This window comes from Indicator indicator, chromosome 4, assembly GCF_027791375.1.
Source record: "Indicator indicator isolate 239-I01 chromosome 4, UM_Iind_1.1, whole genome shotgun sequence".
NCBI classification, from domain to species: domain Eukaryota; kingdom Metazoa; phylum Chordata; class Aves; order Piciformes; family Indicatoridae; genus Indicator; species Indicator indicator.
The window spans coordinates 26,545,099-26,556,882 of NC_072013.1; the positions used below are offsets into that span (position 1 = coordinate 26,545,099).

General features: G+C 43.5%; 1 protein-coding gene across 1 annotated transcript; it reads right to left on the reverse strand.

Annotated features, from left to right (window-relative positions):
* Positions 1-403: 403 nt before the first annotated feature.
* On the reverse strand, positions 404-7,607 carry CDCA4 (cell division cycle associated 4). The gene is given in 6 exon segments (XM_054400308.1): positions 404-1,653; positions 1,795-1,850; positions 1,853-1,915; positions 1,918-2,071; positions 3,740-3,819; positions 7,594-7,607. Coding segments are annotated over 5 exon segments (1,065 nt in total). The 5' UTR covers positions 3,779-3,819; positions 7,594-7,607; the 3' UTR covers positions 404-900.
* Between the last annotated feature and the right edge of the window lie 4,177 nt (positions 7,608-11,784).

Here is an 11,784-nt window from a genome sequence, read left to right on the forward strand (position 1 = left end):
AATTAAATGTAATTGTGTCTAGCTGGATCAAAGCTCTTCCTCTACTGATACTCAAGTGTATGGGGTATGAAAAGTGTTAACTGTTCTCAATTTAGTAAAGTACTACTCTGTAAAACAGCATCATGAAAACAGGTCTTACATTTTAATGTAAAGTATAAAATCATTATTTACATTTGCTTACACTTTACTGAACTACATTGGGTAGCTCACGGTAAAAAAAAACAACATTCCTTTTTGAAAATCTTTCAAAAAATACATCAACTGCAGGTATGATCAAAAGTTACTACATTAGCAGCTGAGGTAACATCTGTAGTAAAAATATATTTTAGGAAAATACCTGGCAAAATCTAAACACCAGTAAAACACTTTAAAACTATTTTTGAAGTAAAAATTGTAGCAAAAAACAGAAAAAGCTAGCTAAGACAACAGGACTATTGCATACTGCTCTTTAAGAGCCATGTAGCAACTTGGAACAGAAGCAGCAGGTAAGATGGGAGTTTTGTGGTGTAATGAAGTGGAAACCGGAGGAAAATAGGAAACCAGTTATCCAACTTCTGTTTATTACCATTGTATACCAAAGAGATGAGAGAATCACTCCAAGTGAGCATATGCTCCAGTAAAGGCTAAAACGGATTGGCAAAACAAACCCAATTTCAAGAGCCTTGGACCCCAAACTTAAAAACGTTACTGTATGTACTTACAGTTCAGTGGACAATAGATCAGATTACACTGCTAGTTGCAGGTTAACTTTAAGAGTTAACACTATTTTGCAATATGAAGTGCTTTTTAATATATAGATATTTGTAAAACACGTACATATTTCATAGAATAAACTGTGGAAATAGCTTTCTTGAGTCTTTTCCTCCCATTAACAAATTTTTATCTCCTACACAAGGAGTTTCAGGATTCAACAAGGATTTCCACAATATGATCAAGCTCATTAAGATCAGATTTACAATTTGAGTTAGAAGCTGTAGTTGTTGAAGAAAATGTTTCAAGCCCATCACAGTGTCCCATTTTTGTATTGCTCATCATGCCTGTTAACATAGTATCAAGATCGTAGTAAGAATTGTCAACTTCTGAAAATAAATCTTCCACAGAATTAGGACTTTTATTCTCCAGTGTCTCAAATATTTGATCTAATGATTTTTGAAAGTTTCCTTTATTTTCTTGTGGATTCTCCATTTCCCATGCATTGCTCTGCAGGTTTCTTGGGGCTTGCACTGAAGAGGCTGTTGACATAGTTTCTGAACTATCTTGTGCCTGGTCACCCTCAAAGTCTTTACTGAAAGTACTATAGCCTGGAACATGCTTTCCCTCAGCTTGTTCCCTAGACGAACGACAGAGGATATCTGTTGAAACAAGACGATCCAGGGATGCCTGCCCTGTACTCTGTGTATTTATCATCTGCCAAGTCCCATCTTGAGTCATTTCCTCTTGGATCTGCCGTACTGTGTTGGCTATTAGTACCGAACGACAAAGATTAGGTTCGACCAGCATGTGACACAGCTGAAGTTTAACCAAGGACATATCTAAAAGTGACTGTCGCTGAAGATTATATGAAGGAATAGCCTTAATACCAGCCAGAGTTCCTTCAATATCTTCTTCACCATCAAAACACTTTCTCTTTAATCCTCGCACAAACATTGTGTCCTGTTAAAAAAAAAAAAAAAAGAATTCTTGTACAATGTAAACAGCTCAAAAGGCAGGCGAAAAAAAGTCTAAAAACAAAACATAAAACTGTAATCTTAAACAGCAAATTATTTTAAGATAGAAACATCAGAATTGTCATACCAGGTTACAGAATGGCCAGTGTGGTACAACAGGGGTCAGGAACGTATGGACTGGTCCCAAAGACGGCACTGGGGAACCAGGAGTGAGCAGGTCCACAAGTCACGGCATCGGAGAGAAGCAGGGGCTCCCAGCTCCTGGCTCCCATTAAGCTCCACACTTCATGAAAGTCAGGAGCTGCCACTTCGTACAGAAGCAAACATCTCAACGGCTGTATTTCACCTACTGGAGAGGCAGTTTCTCCTCGCTCCTCCCAAGTTTCTACTGGCATGCGTAACCTCTGATTTTGGAAATAAAAATACAACCTGGCACACCATCTTTAAAAGATCTGACTCCTCCATAACATCAACAGGCCTAGCAGAATAACATAAAAAAGTACCATGGGCACTGTACTTGAAAAGCTTAGCTTATTTTGGCTGCAGGGAGAGTAAGATCTAGGTTTGTTCCATATAACTCGAGACATTCAATTGAAGTACCTAAAACAATTCTTCTGGTTCCCTTACTTAGGTGAGTAACTGAATGGTGTAATTCCAGTATGAATTAATCAAGTCCAATAAGGACATGCAGAGTCATCCTCTGTACGAGCTTCTTTCCCAGTTGACTATAAGAAAGTGAAATTCCTGTATTCCTAGATTTGCCAGCAAAAATTAAGTGAAGTAAGTGCAGGCTTTTCATTATTAATACCTAAAAATCACTTGCTGAATTTTCAGGCACTAACATCCAGATCATCCAGAAATTGCACTAATTTCATCAAAAGCGTGTCATACAAATATTGCAGCAGATCTCTTGAAATAAAGTAACTTTTTTTTATTTTTAAAGTAGATGTTACTTCTTTTAGTCTAAGAAAAATTAGGCTGCAAATGAAAGCTAGTACTGGATCTTTACATTCATGCGCCTTTGTTATGTCCCTTCTAAGTCTTCTGTCCTTAGAGTTCCTTTTGCCCAATATTTCAGGATTTCTTTTTAATGTAGTGACACAAACCCCACAAAGCTTATAAAGCCAAAATACTACTGCAGTGTTTTTCTATACGATTTTCCATTTCCCTTGGTAAGCCCTAACCTCTGCCTTGCTTTTCTGGTTGCTGCGGTTTCAGAGCACTCTCAGCTTTTTTCAGAGTCACTAAAAATCCACCAAAATACAGCAACATTGTCCCTTTCAAAATACATTACACACTTAATCTACTCTGAAAACCTGGGTATAGCACAGCAGCTAGATAAACATTTGGTCTGACTATGTACAACACTTCTTACATTACTGTATATATTCATGGAATAACCTTTTGGATTTTTTGCATTTCCTGACTTTTAAAGATTTCTTTCCAGTGAAGATATAAAACTCTCTAAAATCATAATATGCAGAAGCCACAATGCAGAATATATGAACTTGTTCTCATGGTCATTTTTATAGACTTCTTAAAAGCTACCCATGGATTACCAATATATTAAATGCTTTTCTCCCATATTCACATTATTTCCATTAAATACAACTCAAATTTTGGCTTGATAGTGCCTACACACACACTCCATGTGAAATTTGACCTCTGGGGACATCTTTTAGGACTACTAATCAACAATGTATGATTATGTCATCAAACATTAAATCCTCTGTGCAGAGTTTGAAGCTTCTTTTATTTCACCTTATATTCCTGTAAAGAATAATTTAAACTTCAACTGAATGTTAACCTGGTTTTCATACATCTACTCTTTGGTATTTAACTGTCTTCTAAGACACACCAGAAGAAAAAGAACACAGCAGAAAACATGAAAACATCACACACACTTGGGTGTGAAGCAGAAGAAATAATGTTTATGGATTTTTAAAGCATTCACTGGATTTTTTTTTCCACAACACTTACTTCCACTTAGCATCTTACATCATCAAAACAGTTCCTGAGACTGATAAAAAGAATGGATTTTGGTTTCATTTAGGAAGCAAAAAATTACATACCAGTAATTGTGTTTGATGTAGTCCTTCCTCTTCTCCCATGCTACTGAGCAAGAGTCCATACAGTAAAAGTTAAGCACCACCTACCAAGTACCAGGAAGCAATATGTCAGGCAAGTGCAGGAGATGCAGGGCAAAACAGTTTTCCAGTTCAGAAACATACAACTCTGTATTTTGTCAATTGCTTCAGCATCTCTAGCTTCACAACACTCCTACAAACTTGACTAGCACTACTAAACCAAATTTACATGTCGAGCACAAACGTGATTTGCCCAATAATATACACAAAATCTGTGGCAGTAGAAGGAAACTGCCAGCATGAGTCCAAGTCCTACGCTATTATCCGACCTTTGGACCAGCTCCTCCCTTATCCCTAACACCTTTGCCACTTAAAGAGCAAACAAAATCCTTACTGATGATCTGAAAAAATTAAACGTGAACAAAAGTGTACTGAAGGCAAGTCTTCATTGCTGTTATCACAAAACCACTTATCTCTGTAGCATCTATAGAAATGCACAAATACAAAACTGAAACACAGTAAAACCAGAGAGAATTTTTCTTTACTAGCACAGAAATCTCATACCTAAGATTTATTCTGCAAAGATGACAGCAATGAAATTGACAGCAATTAAATTGTTTTAACTAGAAGGGCTCTTTTTAAAACATATGTAATGCAAAATAAGATTTCATATACCACATTCAATGACCAAGCACATGCAACAATTCCTTTAGTTACTAAAGCCAAAAAGAATGCTCCATTTCAACTGGCTACAAAAGATGATAAAACATGAAAATAATTCAGATACTTTTCTGGACATGTCTGCACACAGCACGAGACAGTTCAGTGTCTGCAACTGAAGTACATATCTAGGAAATAAACAAGTAAAGAGCATGCATATGGACATTTTTTTTGTTTTCTATTGGGGCTAATAATAAAAAAATCTTTGAAGTGTTAGCGCTCAAAATTGGAGGTGGGGAGGGAAGAGATGGTTGACAAAGACTTAGGAAAACGTTTTTCTCAGGAAGCTGCATACTGTTATAATACTACAATAAAAAAGACCCAATTTGAAACATTCTCAAGCCAAAATATCTTGATTCGATCCCAAAATATTCAGACTAAAATGCTGTTATGTCATGGAAACTGTATTTCAACCAGCTCAGTCTCATTATGGATCACGAGACCTATGAAATACAACCCCAGTAAGATGTCATAATATCAAACCAGTAACATCTTTTTTATTTTTGTCAAACATATTACGATGCCATAGTAAGTTTTTGCTCCCTGACTATACCTTCAAAATATTCTATAAATGAAGAGCAATCTCTTTTAGAGCCTGTACACAGCAACTATTTGAATCTCCCAATTCCTACATTAGTTTACTGTAGAAGAAAAGGTCATAAACTTTGTTTAAAAAAAAAAAAAAATCAAACAAAACCCCACAAAAAATCATTCATAACAATTAAAGATCATACAGTCAGAAGAAAAACAAGTATTTTCTGGTGTTATTTTGCATTTCTGACAAAGTTAGAGACTTTAATCATTTGCCTCACAAAATAGCAGACTGATACAGGAGGGGACTGTTGATGGGAACTCACTTCTCAGTAAAAGAGCCATAATCACACCCACAAACTGAAAATACATAAAGGATACTGGCAGATTAAGTCCAGTCTAAACTATTAACATACTAAATATGGAAATATTTTTCCTACGCAATATAATAATGTGCAAGACCTGCTGCATGCGATTCCAGGTTCTTCCCCAGAGCAATAAACAAACCACGTGGACCTCTCTTAGTAAAAATTTACAGAATATGCCCATCAATTATTTCTTCAGATTTTATTAACTGTCATATGAGTGTGTCTCAGAACCCAAGTTCTCAGTAAAAAAAAAAAAAAACACAAATAAGCCAACTTCATAGCCATTATCAGATGCAGTTAAAAACTTGTGAATAAATAACCTCCTCCAGACTTTTCTATACTACCTACAACCACTCATGAGAATGTTAAATTTAAAAGCTAATTAATAAAAAATGTAAGTATCTTTTTCTATTGATTTACATACTAACATACTGAAAAGGCATTAGCCATCATGTAAAACCTCTTGGTACATGTAAGGACTACTGCTGCTGCAATCAAATCAAGTCAAGGTCCTCAAAAGCCCCAATAATTTCAAGCAGAATCAGTTTCTGTCCAAGAAGCTGTATCTAGACTAGCTGTATTATCTTCCTTCTTCCACTACAACTGGAGTACCAAGAGTCAAACTTTGTGTGTTATCATTATCTACTGTCTGAAATAGCTGTACACAAAAAGCTGTCAGGGAGACAACAGCTATCCAGAACATAATAAATACAGTATGAAAGGAGCTTTTGTGAACTTTGCAGGTTTTGTTTGTTTGTTTGGTGGTTTTGGTTTGGTTGGTTGGTTTTGGGTTTTTTTTTTTGGGGGGGGAGGGAGGTTGGAGAGTTTTTTTGTTTTGTTTTTAGTGTTAGCACAATGTTACATAATTAAAAATTTTGATTCAGAGATTGACAAACTCCTAATCTGATTTTACAAATAAGGTGCTTGAAACTGATGCTATTCTTACTAAAAAGCATGAAACATTACAGATTGACAATCAATTCATATTCATGTAGTGATATGCTGTCAAAGATATATTTAACTACGAAAGTGAAAAAGTTGCTTCCTAAGAGTTAGGTTAACAGAGAAATTTCAACTTTTCAGGTTTATGAGAAAGTAGAAAGAAAACTACCTAGGCCAGTGATGAAGGTTCTGTTAAGCCGACTTTTTTTTTGTACTGCCATTACATACAGTGATGATGGTTAGCATGGGAAGGCAAGGTGTTGGATCTGTCCTCTATGACTCTAACCCTCCCTACTCCAAAACTGGTCTTTTTAACAACTGTGGAAAGAAATCGCAGCTATGTGTAATGATGAAGTAAAGATGTAAAACCAGGTACTCCTCTTCAGGCACACATACATGCGTATGGTGGTGCATAAGGTGAGCTGCAGACACAGCAGCGAGCTGCTAGGGCCAGAAGAGATTCGGACCGGGACAAAGGCACCTATAAATAACTGAGGTCGAGTCCACTCCCCGGGTGTAGTGAGGTAGCAGGCACCTCTCCAGGACGCGGGGCCTTCGCTAAGCGGAACTAGGTCCCGCGGAAGAACAGATTGGGAAGCTGGGGTAGCCACACGCCCACGGCAGGCGCTACAGCAGACGGTGCGAGGAGCCGAAAGGTCGCAGACACACTACACGGTGGACGCCGCTGCGACTGAACGACGAGGGGCGGGGGAGGCCGCCCACCAGAGCCGACACGGAGAGGCGTGACCGGCAGGCGCGGCCGAGGCGTGGAGTGAGCGCCGGCATACAGCGGCTGTGGAGAGAGTGCGGCGAAGGCCGGCTGAGGCGGGGTTGAGCCGCGATCCGTGCGCTTGGGGACCCGGGGGAGGTTCCCCAGCTACAGCACGCCGACGGTGGGAGGGAAGCGGCGCCGCGACGTGCGGCGGCGGTGCCAGATACGTGCCCGGGGGTGGAGGCGCACCTGGGGAAGGGACCGAGTGGAGGAAGGGGGCGCCCAGTGCCGACGGGGAACGACCTCTGTAGCCGCAGCTGCCCCGAGCCTTCTCACCGCTGCTGTCGCGGGCGCGCGCGCGGCCACCTGCGGCCCCAGGCGGCAGTTAGTCATCGCCCCGCGCTGCCGGCGAACGGCCCGCCGCCATTTTGAACTGGCTCTTTCCTTCGTGAGCGCTGCCGCAACCGGCTACCCACTCGTGCCGTCTCCACGCGGAGCCACTGGAGAGGCAGACGGTCCCGGAGCCCCCGCGCCGCACCCGACCCAGCGCAGTCTATCGCACTCACCACCTGGCCGCTGCTGTCGCCGCTGCCTGCTAGCTTAGGAGCCCCCGCTCCCGCCTCACGGACCGCTCCGCGCTTGAGTGAGGAGGCGTGGCTAACCGTAGAGACCAGCCCCGCCTCCCCCCGCCCGCCATTTTATTGTCAAAGCCCACAAAGAAACTCGCTTCCTCGCCCCCCCTCCTCCGTCCTCCCGCTGGAGGGCGGGCCTTCCCCGGTAGTCACGGCGAGGGACGGCGGCTGTTAGTGGCTGTCGCCAAATCACGCAGACATCGCTCGACAGTGAGATTGGCGGTCCGTTACTATAGTGCTTGGCAGCTCCCTCCCCCTGGTGGCTCCCACGGGAGGCTGAGGTGTTGCTATGGCGCCCGAGCCCTTCCCCTCGGCCCTGAGAGGCTAGCGAGAGGCGGAGGCGGGACGGAGCCGCCCCGATTTCAAACAGCAGCCAAGGGCCCGCGGCGTGTCTGGGCTCCCAGCCACGGGCTCCGGCAAGAACAGGTTCAGACCTGGCTTTGCTGCAGGCCGCGGGGCGCCCAGGGAGCTGCAAGAAGGAAGGGGGGGTGGCTGCCACCCCCAGACCGCGTCAGTTCCCTCGCTGGGTCGAGCCGCTCTCTGCCGTCAGGCGCCGCTTCCCTCAGGGTCGGGGAGCTCCCGGCGCCGACCACTGCCGGCCCACCCTCGCAGCTGCTTTTTCCCCTCCCTCGTGCTGCCGCCCGCAGGGGGTGCCAGGCCTCATGACTCCATTAGCAAGGCTTGTGGCATTTCCTGTTTGGGCCTGGCTTCCCAGCCCCAGCCGCTTCCTTGGGGCAAGGGGAAGGGGTGAAGTTTCGTACACCCTCACGAAGCTGCTGCTCCAAAAGTTCGAACCGCCTCCTTGAGCGAAAAAAACAAACACAACCGAAAGCTCTGAGCGCTTCTATGGCTTCCAGTTCGCTGCTGGTGCACATCTGCAAGTACTTAGACCGAGCCTTTCTCGGTCAATTTCCCGGCCTTGCAGCTACGTGCTGGCTGTCTCCACGGCAGCGAGAAACAGGAGGCGGGCGGGGGTGAGGCCGTGGAGGCACAGCAGCTGCTGCTTCCAGCCTGCGGCTACGACAGGCGGAGGAGCTGCTGCCACCGGAGGCGCGGTGGGGCGGGGAGCGAGGGGAGAAAGAAAATGAAGAAGGGGTGGGCTAGGCTGCGGGGTGGAGGGGCATCAACCCCCCTCCCAGATGCTTATGGCGTCGTGGTGCAAAAATACCACAAAGACAGACATTCTCATGGTCTATTCAGCTCGACATTGATTTCTCCTAGTTTCACTGCAAGAATTCAAATAAGTAATCCCCAAACAAATCTTCTAAGAACCTTTGAGCCTCACTAGGCTTCCCATTCAAGGCAGCGTGGGTGCTGTTACGTGGAGGGTCACTGCCAGAAATGTTCATTGGTATCACCCTATCTGTATAGTAAGATAGAGAATTACCCTGTCTTTATCTCTTTTTTTTCCTATTAGTTACAATGAGAGGATCTTGACATGTTGGGGTTTTTTTTCCTCCCCAATAAAATTGCCAGTGGAACGAAAGGATGTTTGATGACTTAGAAACTGTGTCAACTGTGATTCTGATTAAGCAGCTGAAAAAAAAAATTACAAATGGTTCTCAGCACTCCATCTTCATTGAAAAACTGAGAAATTATGTCTCATCAAGGTATAATAAAGTTTGTTTATTCTCAGGAGAAAAATTACTCTTACATGTATGAGAAACAAAACCTGAAAAGTCAGAGTGGAAAAATCTGGACCGACCTGTGCAAAACAATACAGTCCAAAGTATTTACTAGAAAGTGAACAATCTCTGATAGGACTGAAATAGTGTTATAAAGAATTTAATTGAATTGTAACCACAATGTGATAAAGAGAATGATCAAATTTTATCTGTGCGCTGAAGTTTTTTGTCCTCTTGCTGGTTTCAGTAGATGATATTTTAATACCAAAGGTACAAAACAATAACAAAAACAAACAAACCCCAACAAACAAACTAAACCCCAACCACAACAAAAAACACCCCACAAACAAACAAAAGAACAACCTGGTAATTTCTTAAACACATATACTGAGATAAATATGTCAGCCCATGAAGCTTTTGCAGCAAAGATAACCTGCAAGCAAAAGCTGAGTTAAAGCTGAAGTTTTCGAGACAAAGTGTGGAGTAGAACTGGAAAGAAATGTCTGCAATGCAACCTGATAGGGGAAACTGAATTGAAGATAAGAACTGCATTAAAAAAATCCACCAAAACACCCAGACAACAACAACAAAAAAACCCAAACCAAAACAGAAATAAAGGTAGGGAAATTACTGCTTAGAAATGGCAGGAGACTTTGAAATTGAAAGGTGATTCAGAATATGTACTCAAAGCAGTTGAGAGGCATTGTGTCTAGTGTGACACTGCAGAACAACCTCCTTGTGTGATGAAAACACTGACACGAGAGACTGGGAAGAAAATGATGCAAACCAGCTCAGCTGATCTCTCCTAGGAAGATAGGTCACCACTGGCACCCAGCAAAGTCTTCAGAGAGAGTGGCAGTCCTGAGAGGATTTAAAAGCTCTGGAAGCACTTTTGTAAGTAAAAGTGTGAATGACAAAGAGGGGTGAAGGAGATGATCTTTTTTGTGTGGAAAGAGGAGGTACAGGGCTGGTTTAAGAGAAGCAGACATCACCTCGACCTCTCTGAATGGGTCCAAAGTGCAGATCTATGCTTAACACATGGTGAGGCTTTTTTGAGCTGGAGCCCCTGCCCCAGGCCAGGAGGGCTGAGTCAAGAGCAGCTGCTACCCTGAGCCCCTTCCCTTGTCAGGGCAGTGCTTAGCCTGTGCTCAGTGTGGATGAAGAATGGGTTTGGCTTCAATCTGTGAGAGCTGCATGTGCACAGGGACTCCAGCCGTGCTGCCTCCTCCACGGCGAAGCAGTAGCGGCTGTGGGAGCCATGCTGGCAGCCAGCTCTAGCTCTCTCCATCCCATAGTATGCTTGTTCTCCCGGGAGCTCTGGTCTGCCTCTTCCTTCAGTGGTGGCTGGTACCGGGTGGTGTGACCTGCGTGCCATGCTTGTTGGAAGGCAGCCACTACTCCCTCCCTCCCTCCCATCCCCCTTCCCCCCATCCCCCTTCCTTCCCTTCTGGAGCAAGCCTGTGCTGGGCCGTGCTTGATGCCTCAGGAGTTTTGCTTGCTCCTTTCTCAAGAGTTGCTCAGTGCCTGCTGAGCTGGCCAGGCTTTCGCTCATCAGCAGTGACAGGAAGGCTGGTTCAGAGTCAGACAGTGTTTGCAAAACCGCAGAAATTAATAGGAACTCAGTGGCCAGAAGCAGGGCAGAAACTGCATTTTTAGAAGACAAAAAAAAAAAAAAAAGAAAAGAAAAAATTTACATTTCTAGTATATTTGCACAAAGAATCTCAGTCTATGACATTTCCACATTATAAATGGTTATAATAATAGTTGAGTTTAATAGTTTTAAAGGGCTATTGCAGATAGTATTTTTGTGGGTGATAAGCGACAGAAATACATGCAGAGCAAAGTTCCTCACTTTCTGTTGGATCCCTGCTATCATGCTATTTCTAGCCTGTGGAATGGCTTTCTTGGGCTATGACAGGCACTGCCTCTTACTCGGTATTTGTATGAGGCTTAGTGCAGTGTTTCACAACCGGTGGCATGCAAACTTTCAGATAAAGAGGGCAGAAAGATGAGTTAGGAGGTTGCTCAAGCTTTGAAACAAATAATTTCAGTGAGATAGGATGGAATCCTGTCTCAAATCCAGTACTGAGTTGACGGTGAAGTGTTTCATACCCTGCGCTCCTTTATGGCTGCAGTGTTTACTGTCTCTGGTCCTGGGGCCCTGGGGTTTATAGTGCTGGACGAATAGTTCAGAGCATGGCTGTGCAGTCAGAGGCAGGAAAATGCATGCTTGTGCTGCTGCTGCTTGGAGCCAACCAGACATGACTCAGCCCTGAACTGGAAGCTGTGAGCTGTCATCAGGGCAGTGCTGTGCTCTGGCCAGTGATTCTTGTTGAGAGACAAGGTGTGTTAACTCAAGCTGTGCGCTGTACTGGCATGACTGCTTGAGGTTTGAAGAGTTTTGGCTGTGATCCCACCAGTTTAGAGCAGGGACAGAGCTTGCTTGCCTCTGCCTGCTAAAGGCAACATGGACTTGCTGAGAGGCTGTATTGTTTCTCTT